The sequence below is a fragment of the Sorex fumeus genome, unplaced genomic scaffold (assembly GCF_029834395.1).
Source record: "Sorex fumeus unplaced genomic scaffold, SorFum_2.1 ptg000169l, whole genome shotgun sequence".
NCBI classification, from domain to species: domain Eukaryota; kingdom Metazoa; phylum Chordata; class Mammalia; order Eulipotyphla; family Soricidae; genus Sorex; species Sorex fumeus.
The window spans coordinates 9,847,110-9,871,525 of NW_026606226.1; the positions used below are offsets into that span (position 1 = coordinate 9,847,110).

Consider the following 24,416-nt stretch of genomic DNA (forward strand, 5'->3'; position numbering starts at 1 on the left):
CCTTATCTTTCCTTTCCTGTTGCCCTGTTCTGAAGGTCAATGCCCAAGTCCCAAGCCTCCCGACTCAGTACATGCTGCCAAGAGCCACAGTGCCTGTGAGGGAGCAAATGGCCAGCAACTCTCCCTTTGAGGCGGCTACTTGCAGCTGAGTCAGCACCTAAGCGAATACATCATCTACTTACAATTCCATTTGACATAAGATGATGCCAATGTAATTTTCTACCACTATGATTTTTTTTGTAAAATTCTTCTACTTCAGGTATCAAATCCTCCAGTTCAGTAGGAAGTGAGACGAAGACCTTCTCAGAGCTTCTTGACCAGGCACCAGCATTCAGAATTTTTATATTAACTGAATCAGCTATAGGTAAGAATATCAGAAAATATGAAATGCAGCAAAAACAAAAACAAAAAATACCTTGGCAATGGATGAAATTTTAATCAAACAACAATACAGTAAACACAGTATAAAATAAAAATAAACAAGACTCTAAAGATTTCGGAGAAAGTGTCCTTTTGGGATACTGAGGTAATTCAGCGGTGGAACACATGTCAGCCTGTACCAGGCTCTGGGCCGCGTGCCCAGGCATGCCCACCCATCCCGCAGCACTCTGAGGGGAACGTGCTGGTCCACCACCTCACCAGGGATGTCCCTGGACCCCCAGCACAGTCGCAAAGTGTCTGCTATCTCCCAACTTCCCTCACCACCCCACGACCATCTGTCCACCCCCTCCCTGCAAAATAAACAAAAACAAAACTCTGAATAAATAAATCACACAAACCAACAAACAAATGTAACAAATGTTCTACTTTGCCTGATGGCTTTAAGGAATGTGGATTTTGCAACATCTTTGTATCCCGTTCTATTTATTTATTTCTTTCTTTGGTGGTGCCAGATTGAACCAACATAAAGTTTAATTTTTACTGACTAGAAAACAAAGATATTCTTTATTTTTAAAAAAAGGGCTTAAATATATACATATACATACACACAAAATCACAAAATAATACCTGGTAAGGCCAATTTATTATTTTTGTGCATTTCCTTAAATGCTTGATTCAAATCTTCAGACACTTTTATGTCCTGAAACATTCTAGCGAGCTTGTTCACATAATCTGCAGGCATCCCAACCTCCTATGAAACCAAAGACAGAGAAAGCTAAGAAAAAACTTTCACCTAATCCAGAAAACAACTTAGTCGTCAAGGAAGTGTTAAATACTTAAAAATTTATTTTTTGTTTGATTTGGGGTCATACCCTGTGATGCTCAGGGCTTACTCCTGGCTCCGCACTCAGGAATCACTCAGGGTGTGCTGGAATTGAACCCTGGTAGAATGCATGCAAGGCGAGTGCCCTCCTCACTGGACTATCTCTCCAGCCCCAAGCATTCTTTTATTAGAATGTTTATAGTCTATATTCATTAACTTTATTCTTAAAAACATTCTTATTCTTAAATAAGACAGTAAAGCAATTCTGGCTTTCTTTACAGATTCCAATATAGAGGAATTTCACTTATTCCGTTCAGTTAGACAGCAATCCCCCAACGGTACCCCTTAATTTCCATTCACTGCCATCAGTTGGGTCATGTTTGAGGTACTGCCTTCACTTCTAGCTTCTAAACCCACAAACGACGACACAAATAACACATCAGGGCCAGAGAAAAGGCAGTGTGCTGGAATCATGCTCTGTTTGGAGGAAGCCTGTGCTCTACCCCAGCACAGAACCAAGTATTTAAAAAAAAGAGATTACTTACTCGGAGCCATTCTACCATATTCTCTTCAATTTCACTATCGGCAGAGATGTCTAATATAAGACGTCGTGTCAAATGAGCTTTGTGATATCGCATGAAAACATCTTTGTTTTGTACATATTTAAGTACCAAGAGCTGTAGAGGGGAGGAAAAAGTTACTTTCAACTCTCATATGATCTTTTAGCCAACTCTCATTTAAATCTTGCCTTATCCCCTAACTGTCAAAATTCTGGAATTTATATACAGTAGGGACAGAGAGCCACTAAACTGCCGCTGCTGAGAAACGACTGTTCCTGATACTGCAAAAGTCAGCAAATTTGAGACAGTAACCAGATAACTTTTAGTTGTATCATCCATTTTTCAGATTTTACGTGAAAAAGCTTTTATGTGAAAATCACGGTTCTTTACTTTGATCTGACTTCTCTCAAGGCTTTCTTCCTTAAATCGCTTTGCTTTCCTGAGCTTGCAGTATACGTAACAGAAGAAAAGTGAAAATGAAAACAACCAGCACCTCACCTACACACAATCAGCACTATCTACTTTGCATTTTATAAAACAAACCAAAAAAACCCTCCCAGAATATTAACTGCCATTCAGATACCTTAGAGCTCACTCTCCCATCCTATCTGGTCCTTTACTAGTAGCTAGAAATTAACTGGCTAAAAAGAATCAAGAAAAGAGAAGAATTAAATGCTACTGTTCTTTCAGTTAACAAATTAAAAAATTCAGAAATAAAAATAACTCCCCTGTAGAGAATCCTGTACTACACAATTTCGTATTAGTGTTTTTATATTATATATATATGCACAGATACATACATACATACATACATACAAAAATGGATGGTATCTTGGAAAGTTTTATGGGCAGAACACAAATACAAAGAAATTTGGTAACTTGAAATAAAAAAATGCATGTACCACTTCCTTTAGCTTTGCTTCAATCTCTTCAGAAGTTAGTTTTTTGCTTAATGGTGTTTTTCTTAGCAACATATCACAGTAATTGGCGAGAAGCTCGGGGCATTTTGATTCTGGCTGAGTTTTTAATCCTACCCTAAAAAAAAAAAATTAAAAGCAGTTGATGAAAAACAATTGGTAGTTAAAAAATGGTTTTTTTCTTTTTTTTTTTTTGTTTTTTGAACCACACCCAGCAATGCTCAGGGGACCATACGCGGTACCGTGGATGGAACCTCGGTTATGTGCCAGGCAAGCACCCTACCTGCTGAACTCTCTCTCCAGTTCCTACCAATGTTTTGTTCAAGAGAAAATTTCCCACAAATTTCTTCTAGGCCGAGGAACAGGCCTTAGGTGAGCAGGACACCTCCCAGGGTGCAGAAGGGAGGGAGCTCCCACTCCGGGGTGCTCCCCAAAGTGCTCCTGCAGGGAAGGCTGCACCCCCAGTCCTCCTCTACGGCTGACTCGAATGGTGGCCTTGCCAAGGATCTTGAAATATTCTCTTCAGATACTTGGGCTGGAGAGACAGTACAAGGGGAAGAGCATCTGCCTTGCACACAGTCATCCCTGGTTCACCCCTAGCACTGCCTCACTCCCCCGAGCACATGGACTGAGGGACCCCTAAGCACAGAGCCGGGAGTAAGCACTAAGCAAGCCAGGTTTGCTCCCCAGAACAAAAAATAACCCACCCACCCTCCCTCCCTTCCCTCCCAAAAGAACCCAAACCTTCAGATACGTGCTGAATACTTGTAAAAATTATGTACATTCTTACATACTTATAAGTCAGTGAAAATTTGCTGTTATTAATATAGTAAGATGAAACTTACTTTGTGCCCTAGAAGGCAGCTCGAAAGGCTGGAGCAGGACATTGAGTGTTTTGCATGTTCAATCCCCGGGTATGTAATATGTAGAGGAGCAGGCCCCAGCACTCCTGGGTGATGCCCCCCCAAAATGTATCTTTATTCATAGTGATCTGATGAATGCCACACCAGGAAAAAACAGTGGGCCAGGGACACAACGCAGCTTATGGTAAAGTATAGGCCTGGCATGTGGCAGAGCCGGTATTAGATCCCTGATACCACATGGTCACGAGTACCACAGGTCCTGGTTATCAACAACAAACGCATGCAGAAATAAAGACTGTGGACATAGAAGAGTGTATGTATGGCATGGATAAGGTTCTTGGTTCAATTCCAACAGAAATAAGTAACAGCATAAAAACTTGCATTTTATTTTGGTTTTGGGGGTCACGCCCAGCGATCACAGATTATTTCTGGCCCTGCACTTAGGGATGACTTCTGGTGGTGTTCAGGGGACCATATGGGATACCAGGTATCGAACTCATGTTGGTTGCATGCAAGGCAAGCACCTCACCTGATATGCTATCTCTCTGGCCACTCACAAACTTTTCCTTTTTGGGGGGGCACACCCCACAGTGCTCAGAGGTTGCTCTCAGTGGTACTGGATCTCTGTCTCTCTCATAAATTCTTCTTAAACAATGAAGAACGAACTTGCATCTTCTCGTCACTTTCCTGATAGAGATCTAAACCAGTGCACTATGTATTTCTTTGCCGGGGAGGGGGTTACTCCCGATGGTGCTCAGACAGCGGGCTGAAGGGTTCGATACTCAGGCCAGGCAGGGCAATGCTGCTGGGGCCAGAGGTACTGAAGGCCTTTGGGGCCACACCCAGAGGTGCTGGGGGCAGACGTGAAGACCGACGCCAAGACCGCAACCCAGACAGGCAAGGTGGCCCTCTGGCTCTATCTCCCACCCCCAAATACAGGGTGCTATATTTGAATGCTTTCAGGCTTGACAGATGCTTTTCATGCTATTTTCTAGTAATTAGACATCCAAAGTGCATAAGCACACAACTATGTGGTGTGCATTCAAAATATAGGCACATGTAAAATTTTATCATATCCATGTTCAGCTCTTAGCTGTTGTTTTAGTTTTGGACTTTTGGGGAAAGCGAATGGAGGGGAGACTTCGCGGTTTTTGCTTGTTTTAAGCAGCCACTCCATGATGCTCTCGAGGGCGAACTTCGGGCTTTGCGCTCAGGAATTAATCCTGGCAGGGCTTGGGGAACCAGCCAGGATGCTGGGGATCAAACCCGGGATGGCCACGTGCAAGGCAAATGCCCTACCAGCTGAGTTTTCTATCTCTGTCTACTCAATTTTTATAAAATATGCTCTTCCCCCCCCCCCCCCCACTGAATGTTCTTATTCAAATAAGAAGATGGACGAAACTCCTCAGAAGGTACTTTTTCTTGTTAAGACCTTCCTGAGTTGTTTCTTGAAAGTCCGGACTATTTCAGGCTCGCTCTCCGAACCCATGCTCCCCTTGAACATGTAGCTCACTTGCTTGTCTCTCTGTCTCTTCACATGTTTATGTTTTCCACTCTGGAGAAGCCTATGCTCTCTCTTGAACTTCCCCCTCTCTATCTCCCCTCACATCATTCTAAGAAAGTATCATTCAATAGAAACTACCTTGCTTCACCACGAAAACAACGACAACATACTAATATAAACAAAGTTTTAATTACGCATCGGATTTTGGGCATCAAAAGTGAAGAATCAAAAACCATTTGAGGGGCTGGAGTGATAGCACAGCGGGTAGGGCGTTCGCCTTGCACGCTGCCGACCCGGGTCAACCTGGGTTCAATTCCCAGCATCCCATATGGTCCCCTGAGCACCGCCAGGGGTAATTCCTGAGAGCAGAGCCAGGAGTAACCCCTGTGCATCGCCAGGTGTGACCCAAAAAGCCAAAAAAAAAAAAAAAAATTGAGTCTTAAAAGAATCTGATACCTAGTTATTAGAAAAAAATTTTCTGGGCCGGAGAGATAGTACAGCAGGTAGGAAGCTTGCCTTATACGTGGCCGACTGGGGTTCAATCCCTGGCATCCTTTATGGTCCCCTGGGCACCACCACCAGCGGTGATCACTGAGTGTAGAGCCAGAAATAATCCCTGAGTATACCAGATGTGGCTCAAAAACAAATATAAATCCAACAACAACAAAAATTAGTTTTCTGGAAATCAGCATAAGCATCTAGAGAGAAATATATAAATATATGCCTTCAGAGAGCCCGGCAAGCTACCAAGAGTATCCCGTCCGCACGGGCAGAGCCTGGCAAGCTCCCTGTGATGTATTCGATATGCCAAATACAGTAACGACGACAGGTTTCATTCCCCTGACCCTGAAAGAGCCTCCGATCGTTGGGAAAAGATGAGTAAGAAGAAGCTGCTGAAATCTCAGGGCTGGGAGGAATAGAGACGTTACTGGCGCCCACTCAAGTAATTCGACCATTAAAGGGATGACAGTGATACAGTGAAATCAGCATCAATACGCAAATAAAACTCATTTCTTATGCAACTTGGAAGCTTTTCATATTCCAAGATAACATGTCTTAGAAGAACTGAGAAAGGGTAATAAGCCTTTCTTAGCTCATCTCAGTGAAGAGTAGCTAAGAGGCAGAAAGCCTATCCTGCCAGCAGAGGGCTCAGTCTTAAAAAAAGAGTAGATGGACAAGGAAGTTGAGATTCACAACGGTTTTCCTGGAAGGCACTAATCCCCACATTAGTGGGAGCGACCTCTTTTGTCGGCTGAGGCAGACAGAGGTCAGAGTGAGACTGAAGACTGGATCACTTCCCGGGGTCTAGCTCAGCCCCAATCTATTCCCACTGCCCATGCTGAGCTCCCGTAACTGCTGAAATAACTGATGCTTTGTGCTCTTCCCCTTGCTCCAAGTGGTTATTTGCTAGTGTTCCTTTGTTCTTGTGAAACTGAACTTATGATTAAAAAACCAAAACAAAAAACAAACTTCCCATAAAGAAAACTGCCTTCCCAGAGGCCAAGCAGATGACACAGGGCAAGGCTTGGATGTGGCGGTGGTGGCCAGAGACCCAGTCCCACACACGGTGCCCTGTATGAGCATGGCCCAGGCACTCAGGCTGAGCAAGGAATTCATAGTCCCTGGAGCACCAATGGACACGGTCCAGTGCTCACGCCCAGAAGAAAAACCCATGCCCAGAGTGTTTTGCTACTGAATTCTACCACACACTGAAGGAAAAAATAACAGCAACTTACATTCTGTTTTGTTTTTAAAGGTTTTTGCAAAGGGGGGGAGAAGGTGGGCCAAACACACAGGTGGCCATTCCTAACTCTACTGGGAGTGGCCGTGGGCAGTGCTCATGGGGCCATTTCACTGTCAGAGATTGAATCGGGGAGAGTTCCAGGAATTGTATGCAAGGCAAGCACCTAGCCTTCTATACTACTTCTCTGGCCCCAATAATTCATCAGAAGTTATAAAAGTTACAAATACCTCCTAATACTGGTTTTTTTTGGGGGGCACCCCATATTTGGCAATGCTCAAGGGTTACACCCAATACTTTTTATGTTGCAAGCATAATCCTGGTAGCAAAAAAACTTTAGGGCCAGAAAGACAATACAGTGGGTAGAGAGCTTGCCTTGCATAGTGAGCCCGGGTTCAAATCTCGGCACCCCATATGGTCTCCAGAACCCTACTAGGAATAATCTGAGTGCAGAGCCAGGAGTAAGCACTGAGCACTACTAGATGTGGCCCCAAAAGAAAACAGAAAAGCCCACAAAAACAAAAATCCCCACAATATTACAAAAAAAGAACAACCCCCCCCCCGACCTATGAAAGGCCAAAACCAAAAAGCTAGAGACATACTTTTCATCAATACAAATAAATTTAACGTCTGTGAACTGAGTCTAATAGTTTACAAATACATCTGACCAATTAAGAATCTACTGGGGGAGGGGGGCAGGGGCTGGAGTGACAGTATAGCAGGTAGGGTGTTTGCCTTGCATATGGTTGACCCGGGTTCAATCCCTGGCATCCCATATGGTCCCTCTGAGCACCACCAGGAGTAATTCCTGGGTGCAGAGCCAGGAGGAACCCCTGAGCACTGACTCAAGAAGAAAAAGAGAATCTATTGGGGGTCAGAGAGACAGTCCAGCAAGGGGAAGGCACTTGCCTTATACGCAGACAACCAGAGTTCAATTCCCAGCTTTACCAATGGTCCCCAGAGCACAGCCAGGAGTGAATCCTCAGTGCAGAGTCAGGGACAACCCCCTGAGCATCGTCAGGTGTGCCCCCTCCCCCGCCCCCCCAAAAGACTCTATCCCAAGAATTCAATACTGAAGAAATTGCTTTTATTTTTGTGCTCAGCCTCTTGAACTATCTCTCCAGTCCTGAATAACATTTCTTTTCCAAGACTGTATTCCATCACATAAAAAGAAAAAGAAAATAATCATTTCAACATGTGAAAGGCATGGAAGAATGGGAGAGACAGCCTTGCACACAGCCAAATCTACTAGGATCATGGTAAAGAACATCTTACATAACCAGCAACAAAACAAACTTCAAGAATTTTTAAGATTTTTAAATACATATTTTAAAAACTTACCCTTTTTGCTTCAAAGGTAATTCAAGTTTAAATATAGTAGCATCATTAACAACTGCTTTATATGCCTGCAAATAAAATTTTAAGTAAAATATGAACATCACTTCTAGTAATTAAAACAATTAAATTGTTACAATTCTAAGAATACATTTTAAAAATAAATTTGGCCCATAGAGGCCGAGCACGCTCTGCATGGGGGAGACTCAGGTTTGATCCCATATGGTCCCATCAAGTTGTACCAGGAGCAACTCCCAAGCACAGAGCTGGGAGTAGGCCCTCAATATTGCAGAGGGAGGGAGGGAGGGTGTGTCCTCAATATTGCAGAGGGTGTGTGTGTGTGTGTGTGCGCGCGCGTGTGTGTGTAAGGGGAAGTGGGGGGGGAGAGAAGGAGAGTGGAAGAAAAGAGGGAGAGTGGGAGACAGGGAGAGAGGGAGGGGGAGGGAAATTAGCTTTATTCATTATTTGTTTTCAATATTTTTTCTGGCCTAAAGAGAATTTTCAAGTCAATGACTTTAGCAAGTTCTCTGTCAAGTCATGACATATTTGACTTCATTTCCTATCGCTCTAACCCTCCATCCCCAGGCCCAAGTCCACTATGGCTATAATAAACATCTTCTCTGTTTCTGGAACAAAACTGGCATATTCATGCCTTAGTCTTTGTAACTTTCATTCTTCTGGCTAGAATATTCTTCCCTCAAGAGAGCCACAAAACGTCCTTCTTCATCCCCTTCAATCTCGATTCCAATGCTACCCCGAAGATGCCTTTGCAAAGCCACTCCACTTAATATTTCAAACCACCTTACTGCCTCCATACTCTTAATTCCTCTCTTCTTTATCCATTTTAAAATAAAGTGAGAAAAAAGAGTCTACCAGAGAAGGTTGATAATCCTGCTAGGATCACAGAAAAATTATACTGGGTAGCAACAAACAGGATTTGAAAGTGGGGGGGGGGGGGGCGGAATAAGACCATTTCTAGTGATAGGCATATGGATTTCTTTTAAAAAAAACTTTTAAATTTTTTTTAAGTTTTTGGGCCACACACAGTAGTGCTCAGGGGTTACTCCAGGCCCCACACTCAGGAATCACTCATGGTTCAGTAGAACCATATGGAGTTCAGGGTATTGAATCAGGGTTGGCTGCAGGCAAAGCTAGTGCCCTACCCGTTGTATTACGCTTTTTTTTTTTTTTTAAATTTGGTTCTGGGGCCACTCCTGGCAGCGCTCTGCGATTATTTTTGGCTCTACACTCGGGTTCTCTCCTCAAAGGGTCAGGGGACGATATGTGGTGCCAGGAATCCAATCCTGGTTGACTGTATGCGAGGCAAATGCCCTGCCTGCTGGACTATGGCCCCAACCCCTTGGTTTCTGACATTTAAAAGATCAATGAGAGGACTCAAAGGGTTAGTGTGCACTGTATGAATGCAGAAGGCCTGGGTCTGATACCCCACATCACATGACCCTGTAAACACCACCCTGCGGTCACCGAGCCCTGCTGGATGTGGCCCAAACACCAAGATCAAACAAAACAAAATAAAAAGCTCTCTGGAGAATACTGATGAAGGGATGTCCCACACGTGTGACGCTAGGAAGAGGGAAGACGCAAACAAAATCCTTCCAGGAACTCTATGAAGGACGAGTGGGCAGAAGAACAAAATCAGCTCAGGACAGGGTGTGGGAGGGGCGGGCTATCACAGGGATCCCAGGAGATTTGTACTTAGAGTTGGGTCACACTGGACAATGACAGAGATTAATAATAATTAATAGTTAATAATATACAAAGCAGGACAACATTCTGAGGAAAATGAAGGAGAGCATCTTTCTAATTACACTGCAGTTCATGAAATACCCAAGTCTTACAGCCTTACAAAAACCTGCACCACGCCAAATCTAGTAACTGTCCTAGTAACTGTCCCCAATTAATACAGAAAAAAAAAAAATATGTTGAATTCTTAGGCACAATGATTCCAAGTTTCTCATTAAAAGTGAATTACAGGTGCTGGGGTGAGACTCTGTGGTAGAGCCTTGCATGAGAAGGTGCTGCGTTCCATCCTCGGCATACCAAACCCCACCTCGCCCCCCCAGAAATCTTCGGTACAGTGGGTGGTCCCCAAGCCCCACTGGGAACCAACTATAATAAAAATATGAATTATAACGAGTGTGAATATAGAGGAACATATACCTTATCTCTTGCAGTGAGAAATCGAGGATCATCTTGAAAAGCTTCTTTGACGAGTTTACTAAATCTATTAAATAGTGTAAGTAACTGTTCAACGTATTTCTCTGAGTCCTATAAACAAACGGATTTCTGTCAATTGAGCTCGTAAAAATACTTTCGAGAAAATACAAGCCTAAGTTTAACATAGCACTATAGCTTTAAAATCTGGGGGTTTTAGTATTTAAAAATGTGTCAATATTACTACCTTGCCATTACACTCCAAAATATTCAGTTCTGCATTTAAAAAGTAACAATGACACTGGTGGTGGGAATAATGATGGAACAGTGTATGAATTACTTTGTAACTCATGTTGCTTTAGTGAAAAAAAAAATTCTACCCTACAAAACTTAAGAAAATAAATAAAAAGTAACAGTAATACACGGCTGCCATTGCAGGGAGGAACACTCACAGTAGTAATAGTTTCAGCAGCTGCTACCATATCCGCCAGGCCTGCACTAATGATGTGCTCCTCCAGGTCCTTCAGCATTGGCTCTATCCCATTAGGGACTTTATCCATCAACGAAAACATCAGATGTAATTCTGTAAGGAGAAAACACACTCATGTAACTATGGCATTCATCCAATAGGATGTATTTTCTCATGGGGCCGGAGCGATAGCGCAGTGGGTAGGGCATTCGCCTTGCACGTGGCTGACCCAGGTTCCATCCCTCGCATCCCATATAGTCCCCAAGCCTTGCCAGGAGTGGTCCCTGAGCAGAGCCAGGAGGCATCCCTGAGCACCACCACGTGTGGCCCAAAAACAAAGGAAAAAGTCATCAGTTTAGGAGTTACCATAAGTACTGCAATTTTTTAATCCACCATCTCAGTTCTACAAAAACTATTATGAACTGCAATTGAGGGAAAAGGTTCTAATAGTGTTACTATCTCTTTTCAATGCACAATCACTACATTCTCATCACCACTGAGGTGCCCAAGACCCTCCAGCACAGTCCTGTCTAAGCACTTGGGAGTCTCAATTCCGTGAAGCCCTCGTGTTCGTTGTTTCAGGTACTGTCTGCTCCCTTGCCTTAATATCCCACACAGAAGTGAGAGTATCTGGTAATTTGTCCTTTCCCCTTTGATTTTTTTTTTTTACTTAACAATTTCATTCATATTGCAGCAAAAGGCAAACTTGACCCTTTCTTACAACTTAGTGGTTCATCAAAAATGATTTGTTTCGGTTTCTGGACTACACCGGGTGGGTGTAAGTGCGTGCGAGTCCACGAGCTATTTCCTTGGTCCTCCAGCCTGTAGATACCCAGTACTGTTCAGGTGGGCATGCGATACCATGGATCACACCCAGGTTCAGGACATGCTGGTACGCATATACACTCTAACCCCGATTTTATCTCCTGAGCCTCCTCAAACACTATGATTGCTTTGGTTTGGGGGCCATGCCTGGCAGTACTCAGGGATCACTCCCGGAAGCGCGTGGGGAACTCTATGTGGTGATGGGGACTGAATCCCAATTGGACTGTTGCAAGGCAAATGCCCTACCTGCTGTACCCTGGCCCATGAAAATCGTTTTCAGCTTTTTTTTTTACAAGTCCATGTTCTCTCTTAAATATGTATTCCTCTCCTCCTCTCCCTTCACTTACTTATGACGTAAGTAAATTTCTTTTGAGGAAAACTATCTTTCTGGGGCTTGAGCGATAGCACAGCAGGCAGGGCACTTGCCTTGCATGCGGCGACCCGGGTTCGATTCCCAATATCACATACGGTCCCCTGAGCACCGCCAGGATTGATTCATGAATGCAAGGCCAGGAGTAACCCCTGTGCATTGCCGGGTGTGACCCCTCCCCAAAAAACAATTTTTTAAAAAAATCTTTCCATATATATAAATTTTTATATATATAAATCTTTATATGTAATTTATATATATATAAATCTCTATATATATAGAAATCTTTATATATATATATATATATATATTTTTTTTTTAAAGAAACTCGGGAAGAACTAGGGCTGTGCTCAGTGGCAAAGTGCATGCTACTTGGGTCTGATCTCCAGCAGCACAAAAACAAAAACAGGAACTTCAGGGCGGGGATATGTTTTGGCGGTAAAGTGCACGCCTCACATGTGAGGCCTGTGTGCTATCCTTGGTATGAGAAAAGTAGAGGGGAGAAAAAGGCAAGAGAAGAGAGGGGAGAAAAGGAAAGAAAGGATGGAAGAGAAAAGGATGGAGAGGAGAGAGGGTTTTTATTTTAGGGCTGGGGTGCTCAGGGGACCAGGAAGTGTGGGGCTCACCCTTGGGCCTCTAGCCCCAGATCCCTCGCTACTCTGAGGAACAAACTCTGGAGAAAGATAAATGGGCTGTGCGCAGGCTCCGTGTGTGGGAGACACAGGTGTGATCTGTGAGGGCATGATGTCCTGAACACCGCCAGGAATGACGCTGAGCATAGAGCTGGGAGCAGTGCTCAAACACAACTGGATGTGGTTCCCCCCCCCCCACCCCGCAAAAAAAGAACATGCTGAAATACTTAACGCACAAATATCTTAATGTACAAAATGCTTAACATAAGTTTATGAACCCAAGTGCTTCCAGGGCCAAAGCTCCATGACTGTGGGTAGGGCACTTGCCGTACACGAAGCAAACCTGGGTTCAAGCTGTAGCACCACGTAAGGTCCTCAGAGCACTGCAAGGTGAGATTCCTGAGCGCACAGCCAGGAGTAACCCCTGAGCACTGCTGTGTATGCCCTTCCCCAACCCCAAAAGAGCGCTTTCAACCGTACAAAGCATTTGCTTATTTATGGTTCGGTGTAATAAATACATCTCTATATAAAAATTATCCAACAGCAATTTATCAAGTGATCGGCTCCCAGGATACCCCCTTGATACATGATATCTTTAGGCGATGTTTTACCTACTTTCAGTTTCATTTCGCTTGATCATGCCTTGGCATTCTGCTAAGATAGTTTCTTTAAAGGATGTCACCAAGGCATTAACACAGCATTCCATGAGCTGAAACACATTTAAAAAAAAACTGGTTAAGGCTACTCTAAGCACAAATTTATTCTATGCCCTTTTGTTTTATGGCTCTATAAAATCATAAAATCATATTGTTCAGTAACAACTTAAAAACGAAGTATGCAGAAAGTAATTTTACTTACCTTTACTACAGGATTATTGAAAATTCATACAAATTCCCACATAAGAAAAAAACTGCAGAACATAGGTTATCTTTAGAAATTTTAATAAAAATCTCCCAGGATAGGAAGAAAAAAAAATATGCAAAATTGAAAAAAACTAAACTTTTCATCTCTGGAGAAAACCTGTTCAGAATTGGCCCTACGACCCTAAATGTACAAGTACGTTTATTCAACTGTCACTGGGCACCAAGGAAGCAGGTAAGAAAGAAAGGGTACAGAACTAGCCCCAACTTTGGAGGAGAGGGTACTGGTAGACAAAAAAAAAAAAAAAACTGATAAATTTAACATAGCCAAATAGCAAAATATATACCCATACAAATATCCCCCTCCAACCAACAAAAACAAGAATTTCTTTCTTGGGTGGCCATCCACAAGATGGTCTCGAAAATGAAGCTGAAAAAAAGGAAAGTATTCTAGAAAGAAACAAGCAGAGGGCTGGTACGTGAGTGCTGGGGGTCGAGCCCAAGTCAGCTGTGTACAAGGCAAGCACCTCCCCGCTGTACGCTCTCTCCAGCACTCTACTCAATTCTTTCGAGTGATCACTGTGAGAGGAGCCAGAAGTAAGAGTCCTGAGCACTGCTGGGTAGGCCCCTCCTCAAAATAAATGAATAAATAAGAAGGAAAATCTGGTAGGGAAAAAAGCGTGGAAGAGAAAGCTAGAGAGGTAGACTAGAATCCAATTAGAATGAAAATCTACAGTTTGGTATTTCAGCCTCTCGGTAAGTAGGAAAGGAAGAAAGGAAGGCTTTAGACAGAGGATGAATTCTTGTCCACCCCACGTCATTTTTAAATGTCAGATCAGTGTTGCAAGGCAGGGAACGTGGAGTGGTGGTAGGGAGGCACAGGTCCAGGCAAAATGCCAAGAACCAGGTGTTCCGGGACGCCCTCCGGAACATCTCCTCATCTGTCCTGGATCCTGGTGTCATGCAGATTTAGTCCTCTGTAGTCATGACTTCAATAGGAGTGGTGAGGCAAGGGCCTCACTTTAACGCTGAGTTTATCTTTTTTCACAACAGACCTCAGCCAGGAGTAACCCCTGAGCATCACCATGTGTGAAACAACCCCCCATTCCCCCAACCCAATACACACACAATTTAAAAAAAAATAGGCTTATTAAGAAAGGAAATAAAGGGTGCTGGGAAGATCCGCCCAGGATGGGAGATGCATGCTGAAAGTAGACTATAGACCGAACATGACTGCCACCCAATGTCTCTTTTGCAAACCACAGCACCCAAAAGGAGAGAGACAACAAAAGGGAGTGCCCTGCCACAGAGGCAGGGTGGGATGGGTGGATAGGGGTGGGTGGGAGGGATGCTAGGATTGGTGGGGGTGGAGAATGGGCACTGGTGGAGGGATGGGCACTCGATCATTGTATAACTGAAACCCAAGCACAAAAATTTGTAAGTCTACAAATGTACTTCATGGTGTTTCACTAATAAAAAAAAAAAAGAAAGGAAACTGGATATTTTTAAAGTTTGAAAACTTCCTCAAGGAATTACAATACTGGCTGCTTTTGCTTTTGCTTTTGGTTTTGAGGCCAAGTTGTGTTCCAGGATCTCCCTGCTGGGTCCTCAATACAACACAAGCGCCTTATCTGCTGCTCTACCTCTCCAACACCAGACATGAAATATACTGCTGGTGAGTATTACTGAAGCTGAATTTAGGTAATGCAGAAGCATACTGCTACTCTTCCTAGCTTTTAAAATGTATTCTCTCTTTCTCTTTACATGTGTATGCATATATACATATATAGTCCAGGTTCAATTCCTGGGATCCTATATGGTCTCCAAGTGCTGCCAGGAGTGATCCTTGAGCACAGAGCCATGGTGTGCTCCCTGGGTCTGGCCCCCAAACCAAAAATAAGTTTTTTATTGTAAAATTAGTTTTTGCTTTCACTTTTCAGAAGGTGGGGGTTGTGCCCACATCCAGTGGTGCTCAGGGGTAACTGGTATACTCAAGGGACCATACATAGTGCAAGGGACCAAACTGGGATTGGCCATATGTAAGGCAAGTGCCTTAACTCCTGCACTTCCTCTCCAGCCCTGAAATCATGTTTAATATGATTAATAATATTCATAACTGTAACCAGCTTTTTAAAAGGGAACACAGAACAGAAAAAATAGTCTGACTGCATTGGTTCTATCAACAAAGAACATCATCATCTTATAAAGCACTGCAGCACTGTCCTCCTGTTGTTCATCGATTTGCTCAAGCGGGCACCAGTAACATCTTGGTTGTGAGACTTGTTACTGTTTTTGGCATATCAAAGACGCCACGGGGAGCTTGCCAGGCTATGCTGGGCGGGCGGGATACTGTAGGTAGCTTGCTGGGCTCTCCAAGAGGGACGGAGAAATCGAACCCGGGTCAGCCGCGTGAAAGGCAAATGCCCTACCCGCTGTGCTATCGCTCTAGCCCATCATCTTATAGAAAAAATAATTTTTGTTGGAGCAGTGATGTGGCCCAATGTTAAAGCCCACACATGCATGAAGCCATAGGCTGAGGCTCCAGCAACACAAACACATAAATGACTACAGAAAAACCTTTGTTTCAGATATATGCAAATAAACATAGCACACACTACATCACAATATAATTTTTTTTATTTTACCATTCAGTGACAGCGAATGAGGTTACATTTACAAGGAAATTGAAATAGACAGCAGAATTGGCTAGGGATTAGAGGTAAGTTTTTCTGTAGTCATTTATGTGTGTGTTGCTGGAGCCCCAGAAAGTACTATTTGTAAAAAGTGTAATAATAATAATAACAATATAATACTGAAAATGTTCATTGTAAGGATTCATTAAGCAGATTATAGAACATATGTATGATGTGATATACACACAGGCTTAAAAACAAGGTTAACAATACAGAGTTCGGTTCTCCCATTGTTCATCGATTTGCTCGAGCGGGCCCAGTAACGTCTCCATCATGAGACTTGTTGTTACCGTGTTTGGCATATCGAGTACGTCACGGGGAGCTTGCCAGGCTCTGCAGTGGGGCGAGATACCCTCGGTAGCGTGCCGGGCTCTCCGAGAGGGGTGGAGGAATCGAACTCGGGTGGGCCATGTTGGCTGCGTGCAAGGCAAACACCCTACCCGCTGTGCTATCGCTCCAGCCCAACAATACATAAGTGTTTACTTATAAAAAAAAAAATGAAGTTAACTATTTTCCCTAACATGTTAGAGCATAGAAAGAAAAACTGTGAGGGCAAAAAGGGAAAAAACAGATTGGCCAAGAAGTATGGATTTTTAAAAACGGATTATTATTGAATCTGAGTTCTAGATGGGGGGGGGGGGGGGGGCGGAAACGGCCTGTACTTTCTATTTTTTTTTCTGTACTTTTCTCTACTTTTGTAAAAATTCCCTAATAAAACCTTTTTTTTTTAAAAAAAGGAGAATAATTACAGTACAGACCTCTGCATAAAACGGTTGTTTAGAAAACTATTTTATGAAGCAGAGAAGATTTCCTGAATTTCCTGAGCATTCTTCTCTTATTTTGGGAGTTCTGTCTGAACAAGAGAGCAGGTCCTTGAAGAAAGCGTGTACTACTCGCCTCTATTTCTCCCCGTCTTTGACCAAAGTACTACATGCACAGGAAACTCTAAATATATCGGTCTGTGATTGAAAGAGACATCTCGAATGGAAAGGATAGTGATGAACCATGTCTCTCACCTTGTGTTCTCCCCTTTCTGTCTCCTTTCGCTAGCTTCCGTGAAGAAAAAACCTTTTTGCCATATGCCATCAATTTGCCTGAGATGAGCAACTTCTAAATCCATAGCAATTTGTCCCCAGAGGTCTGCAAGGTGAAACACTTTAACTATCAATGTGCTTCATGTTTTACCTTCCTCTACAGCAAGACTATATAAATGCATCGAAGATGATGCCTGCCAGACTGCACTGAGGCACCTGGTACTTGCTGAACAAACGTGTGTCTAGGTCTGTGAGGATGGAGCACAGGCCAGGCAGGCGCAGTGATGGAGCAACAGATAATCCTTTGTGGTGTTCAGGCTGCATTACCGCTTCACGAAAATTTAGTGAGACGCAACAAGACCAGTTCTGACTTCTATCATACAACTCTGTGTAAGTTAATAATTCACTTTGTCTCAGTTGTAAAACGAAAGTTGAGCTACGTTTCTACACTTTACAACTCTATCAAGATCATCAGGTGTTTAGCCATACAAGAAAAATCTATATAATATTAAGAATGAATTTGTGCGGTCAAAGTAGTAGTACGGGACGTAGGGCGTTTGCTTTGTATGCAGTCAACCTGGGTTTGATCTCCAGCGTCCCATATGGTCCCCTGAGCACGGCCAGGAGTGATCCCTGAGCACAGAGCCAGAAGTAAACCCCTGAGTACCCCTGTGCCCCCCAACCAAAAAAAAAAAATCAATTTGTTCTCTGTGTAGCAAGCTATTCTCCAAATTCATCTTTTCTTGGCCTTTCTAGCTAAGGTTTCCTCTTCTGTCATTTTTCCCAATAGTATTTGCTTCATTGCTAAAATAAGTTATACAAATAACTCCATACAGAGCAATGGTGAATAAGACTGACAACTTTTTTGGACAATGCTTTAAAATACTAAAATACTGAGCCACGTCCTCGGGCCCCCTTATTCTTTATTTTATTTTTAGATTTTTGAGCCTCCTGCGCCGTGATCAAGGCTTACTCCTGGGTCAATCCAGGTTAGCTACGTCCAAGGCAAGCGCCCTACCAGCTGTACTATCACTCTAGCCCAACAGTTTACTTTTACTTTAGTATTACAGAAAAGTTGCAACACATAGCAGAGTATTATGCAACCGGAGTACAACTAGCCAAACCAGGAAAATTGTATTTTTACAATACTAACTACAGGCCTTATGAACTATTCTCCACAAATAGCCCTTTCCTCTCTACGATTCCCTACCTGCAAGCCCACGCACACTGCGTTAGCTGGTATTTCAAGTCTCTGATTGCTAAGATCACACTGTTGTACTTGGCAGGACTTGGAGCCCATCTCCCAGTATCACTAAAATGAGCCTAGAGGCCTGGGGACGGGGAGAGCACAGGTGAACGTGCATCAGGAAGGGCTGTCTCCAGAGTCCCGCAGCACAACCCCAACAGACAACGGGTCGGACACTCCTGAGGAGGAACATCAGACTCCAAGGAGAAACTAATTCGGTCAGCTTCCCTGACTGAATATATACGGTCTTTTGTTGCAGGGGAGTGGATTGTCCCCCATCTGGCAAAGCTGAGATCAACTGGTATGGCACTGGAGGTTGAACCTAGGTCTCCTGCATGCAAAGTGTGTGCTCAGCCCTTTGAGACTGGTACCGCAGACTGTCCCGAGCAGCACCAGCAACCAGGTGTGTCCCAAAAACAAGCTGCTTAGTTATGTCTGTAAGTGAATCTGTCCAAGCCTTAACTTCCCCATGTAATAATTCTAAAGATTTTAGAGCTTGATATGGCCTCCGTACCAAATTTTGATAAACAAACTGCATAAAGGTCAGTTATTTTGTTGTTCCAAGTTAGAAGAGTGGGCCAAGAAAAGCATAGAGGGGTGAAAACGCTTGCCTCCTACGTGACAGACCCCAGTTTGCTCGCAGGCATCATACATTCCTTTCCCCACTCCCACAGGACCCCTGTCCAGATAGCCAGAAGCAGGCCCTGGGCTTCTGGGTATGGCCCCCAAACCACCAAAAGTAGGAAAGTTACAAGCTTGACAAACAAGAAGGTGATAATAATTTGGAGGGAGGCATAATGCAAAGATTCTGAATAGCTGGTAATCATCTTTCTGGCTACTTCACATGTTCATTTCATAACATATACTTGAAGTTTTGGTGTGTTTTTCTATAGTAATACTACATTGCAATCAAAAAAAGTTTAAGTAAGCAGAAAACTGAAAGGAAAACTAACCAAATATACAGATCTATTCCATCTATTCCTCCACAAAGTACTCTGGAAACCTGATGTATGCACTTAGGGTTTTATTTGATATAAAACAAATTATCTTTAAACTCCAGAATAATTCCGTTTGGAGGTTGCTAGCATTTTTAAGCTGTGGAAGAGCAAATTCGTATCTTAAAGTTTCATTTCCTAGTGGGATAATATTTCCTCCTATTATTAAGACTTATTTAGACCAGATCTCCCTGGAGTAGCACAATTCCCCCAAGCCCAAACCTCAGATACATCCCTGACCATTACCTCTGGCATCTAACTCCCATTCCCTCCAACATGTGTTCTACTAGGGAAGCTCCCACTCTCTCCCTCTTTCTCATTCCCAAATCTACACCCCTGCTTGTTAGTCCATATACTTGGCCTAAGTGATTGCAGAAGTCCCCCCCCCCCTTTTCATTTCTAGCTCTTCCTCCACTGCAACTCATCTTTAATTGTTTCACTACTATTCCTGAGGGTGAATTCTAAATATAATACACTCACCTAAAACATTACTCAATAGTCTTTCATGCCTTCTTGAATGAAGCAAAAGCCTGGGTTTAAATTTCTACCGAGAGCTCCTATAAAACAATCACTAACTTAGCCGTCTTTTCTGGCTCATATCAAATTTATTTAACCAGTAAGGGGAAACACGGTGTTATAAAAAACAAGCAAACAAACAAACAAACAAAAACCAAGGGAAAAAAGATCCAACACAGTCTGATTTCTAAACAAAGAATAAACAGAACTATTATTCAAGATAAAGGAAGCTAGAGAAAAGTGAGAAGTTTAAAAAAAAAAAAACCCAATGGTTAAAAGATGTTCAAAGAAAGGCCAAGTGAATGTTTCGTCTTTGGATGTAAATCTACATTTAGTTTTTAGTCTCCAAAAACTAAAGATAAAATGGAGAAAATATTTTGCTCTCCAACTTATTTTGTTTGCTAAAACACATTAAGATCATTCTTCATGTGTAAGAAAACACCCAGCATGAAAATGGTAGCATGGCTACTATGTCTGACTGGTTTTGTTGTATCTTTGCAACGTCAGGGATCAAACCCAGGTTTCATGAATGCAAGGCACATATTCTATCACTGATTACTGATAAGCAACATCCCTAGGTCCTCTGATTTTTTTCTATATAATAATCTCCTCATATCAGATAACTAATATTTTATCTTAAAATACCATGTTTGAACATTACAGCCCCTAAGAGATGTGGTTCAGGTCTAATCCGTGATTTTGCAGCTACTTTACTGAACACAAGTTACCTTGAAAAATGATAATCAGCTTTATCTTCAGGAAGCACACTGCACTATACTAGCCACTAAAGTGACTACATTTATATAGGCATAAAACATAATAAAGGATGATTAAAGGGGCTGGAGTGATAGTACAGTGGGGAGGGCTTGCATGCAGCCAACCCAGGTTCGATTCCCAGCATCCCACCCAAGCACTGCCAGGAGTAATTCTTGAGTGCAGAGCCAGAAGTAATCCCTGAGGATCACCGGGTGTGACCCAAAAATAAAAATAAATAAATAAAGAGAGAAAAGAAAAATTAAAAAAAAAAAAAAAAGATGGGGCTGGAGCAATAGCACAGCGGGTAGGGCGTTTACCTTGCGGCTGACCTGGGTTCGATTCCCAGCATCCCATATGGTCCCCTGAGCACCGCCAGGAGTAATACCTGAGTGCAGAACCAGGAGTAACCCCTGTGCATCGCTGGGTGTGACCCCCCCCAAAAACAAACAAACAAAAAAGATGATTAAAAATTAAGTATAGGTGGGGCTGGAGCGATAGCACAACGGGTAGGGTGTTTGCCTTGCACAGGCCGACCTGGGTTCAAACCCTGGTATCCCATATGATCCCCCAAGCACCTTCAGGAGTGATTCCTTAGTGCAGAGCCAAGAATAACCCCTGAGCATCGCTGGGTGTGACCCAAAATGAAAAAAAAAAAAAAAACCTTAAGTATAGGAGCCTGAGATTAAGCACAGTGATTAAATGATTAAAATTTTTTAAAATGATTCAAAATTAAGCATAGGGGCCTGACTAATTAAGTGGGGAAAGAGCTTGCTTTGCATGCAGCCAACCTGGGTTCAGTCCCCTGCACCTCACAGGGTCCCCTGAGCACTTCTAGGAGCTCTGAGCACCACTGCAGCATGGTTCCCCAAAACAAACAAACAAAATTTTAGAAATGAAAGTTACAAAATAAAAACTGAGTGCACAGGGCAAAGTTCGCAGCTGGAAGGGCAAACAGATTTCACTGCGGACAAGCTCTGCAGGAAGACAAGGGGCTCTGGAGGCTGTGCTCCAGCACCCTGGGGGGACTGACCTGCACTCAGTGACACTGCTCAGAGACCAGAGAAAGAATGCAACAGTGATGTGTGCCACGGACGTGCCATCCCTGAGCTGGCCCCTCACATAACACACAGAATTACTTACCGCTTCCACAGAGTTACATTCTCTTCTCGTTTCTAAATAACGGAGTGCTCGTTTTTCTTCTTCTTTTAGTTTAGCATCTGCCTGTGCAGAAGTAAAATAGCAATCACTTGAAGAGTATCGAAAGAAAAGCTCAAACTATCACATGTTCAAAGCTCCGACTTACATATTTCATGTAATTCTGCACACCATTCTGCTGTAAGTAAGAAGGTGCCTGCGTTCTATAAAATCTCTCTGTTGAATCCAAGTACGCCTTCTCAAAATTGTCCCGATAAATCTGAAGCTTATCCTCAGGATTAGAACAAAGGTTAACTGGAAAACAGAAAATGAAATTTCACTTTCATTGCGGTTCAATGCAGTATTTCGAGCACAAAAAAAAAAGTGCTAATGAAAATACAGAGGGTCACTAGGAGGAAAGGACTAAGCAGTACTCAAGGGAACAGAAAATCATGTTAGATTCCTCCAAAAGAACACAAAATGGTAAAAACACAAAGCAGTAAACAGATCAATGGTATCACAGATTACTTTATATTCAACAGGACAGCATACATATCTCAATAATTTGGCTTCTAACCTAAAGAATCTTAAGAAACCATTCACAGAAGTTTTCAGTCAAGTGAAACAGATTTAGAGAAACTTGAGGAGAGAGGCAGAGACAGAGAGAGTCAAGCAAACATATTTCAGGTTGTGATGCAGATGAATTTCCAAGGCAGAAAATGCCGCACCCCAAGCTTTTACAAAGTTAGTTCTATGGCAGGCCTTTTCCTAAACCGGTCCATGGTCGGAGGGCGGGGAGGGGTGGTGACGAGGACTAGGGAATGGAGGATGGACTTTTAACTTAGTTTATACAGACAGAGAGAAGAAAAGGAGATATTCAGAAGTATAAAAGCGCAAGACCAAGTGACTAGACTGCTGAGGGGACTGTTCACAGAAGATTAGCTTCATGGGCAGTCAGGAGTGGCTGTGGGAAGCCTCCCACCTCAGGCTCAGCGCAGTGCACCACTGAGGAGGGAAGAAACATGCCCTTCAAACAGCCATTTCAGGGGCTGTGCTGGTGGTGTGTGGCTGTGCGTTCTGTCGGCCAAATATGACAGTGGCACTAGTCAGGTGACCAGAAGACGGAATAATGACAGCAGGAAGAAGGGGACAGTGAGCAATCAGAGTAGGAAGAGAGCGATGAGAATGTTCCAGGAGGGCCAGTGCCAGGGCTAAGGAGTTGCCCCAAGTGCAATTCCAGGTACCACGTGGTCTTGACCATCACCACCGCAGCCCTGGCAATCCCCACACCCGTAGCATAGCATCCTTGAGGCCCTCCTGAACTACTGGTCTGGTTGCCTGGGAACCACTGAGGGGCCCCCGGGCCTCCTGAGCTACTCTTGAGAGACCTGTTCACCCCACCCCGAAAATGAAGACCATTGTAAAAGTCAAGAATCATAATTTAGGGGCTGGAGCGATAGCACAGCGGGTAGGGCGTTTGCCTTGCACGCAGCCAACATGGCCGACAGAGGTTCGATTCCCAGCATCCCATATGGTCCCCCGAGCACCGCCAGGAGCGATTCCTGAGTGCATGAGCCAGGAGTAACCCCTGAGCATCTCTGGGTGTGACCCAAAAAGAAAAAAAAAAAAAAAGGAATCATAATTTAGGCTCTGTCAAGCCCGTGTTCTCTCTTGAACACATATTCCGTTCCTTTTCTCCCCTCACATCTAAGTAAATTTCTTTCAATAAAAACTGTCTTGCATCACTTAAAAAAAAAACACACAAAAAACAGAGGCCAGAGAGCTAGTAGAGCAGGTAGGGCGCCTGCCTTGCCTAGGGCCGATGGAGTTCAACTCCCGGATCCTATGGGGTATCCCAAGCCCTGCCAGGAGTCATTCCTGAGTGCAGAGCCAGGAGTAACCGGGAAGCATCGCTGGGTGTGGCCCCCAAATGAGAAGTAAAGGAATCAGGATTTAAAGAGGTACAAACTGGTAGCACCTGGGACACAAAGCAATACCTCTCAGGGGCAGTGTCAATCAAAACGGCGAAAGGGTCATCAATAATAAAAACTCTTAGGGACGGTTACTGTGGACCAAGCCACCTAGGCTCAACAGTTTTGGGACTCAGAGAAGCTCAGTAAGCCGAGCACAAGCTGTGTGTGCAGAAGGCCAGGGATTCATTCTGGGCTTCTGGGCTCCGTGGCGTTCCCTGTGCACTCCCAGGAGTAACTCCTAACACCAGGTCAGGAGGAGGAGCCCCTGAATACTGCCAGATGTCTGTCCCCAAACCCCAATAAGCGAGCATTCCGACATCCCAGTTAATTAAATTAAAATATTATCATAGGGGCTGAGCGACAGCACAGCGGGTAGGGCGTTTGCCTTGCACGCAGCCCACCTGGGTTCGATTCCCAGCATCCCATAAGGTCCCCTGAGCACCGCCAGGGGTGATTCCTGAGTGCAGAGACAGGAGTAACCCCTGTGCATTGCCGGGTGTGACCCAAAAAGCAATAATAATAATAATAATAATAATAATAATAATAATATATTATCAAGACATTACGAAGAACTAAGTGAAATGACTGAATGTAATCAGAGGAAATCTTCCAGG

The 24,416-nt window shown here is 43.5% G+C and overlaps 1 protein-coding gene across 1 annotated transcript in view; it reads right to left on the reverse strand.

Annotated features, from left to right (window-relative positions):
- Nucleotides 1-24,416, reverse strand: part of CUL5 (cullin 5) — a 66,813-nt gene that overhangs the window by 9,725 nt on the left and 32,672 nt on the right. The window contains exons 6-15 of the mRNA XM_056107523.1: nt 21,999-22,144; nt 21,836-21,916; nt 13,211-13,304; nt 10,752-10,882; nt 10,306-10,413; nt 8,131-8,195; nt 2,667-2,799; nt 1,750-1,881; nt 1,009-1,132; nt 183-358 (exon numbers count right to left, since the gene is read on the reverse strand). Coding sequence (XP_055963498.1) covers nt 183-358; nt 1,009-1,132; nt 1,750-1,881; nt 2,667-2,799; nt 8,131-8,195; nt 10,306-10,413; nt 10,752-10,882; nt 13,211-13,304; nt 21,836-21,916; nt 21,999-22,144 — 1,190 coding nt within the window. The remainder of the gene's footprint in view (nt 1-182; nt 359-1,008; nt 1,133-1,749; nt 1,882-2,666; nt 2,800-8,130; nt 8,196-10,305; nt 10,414-10,751; nt 10,883-13,210; nt 13,305-21,835; nt 21,917-21,998; nt 22,145-24,416) is intronic.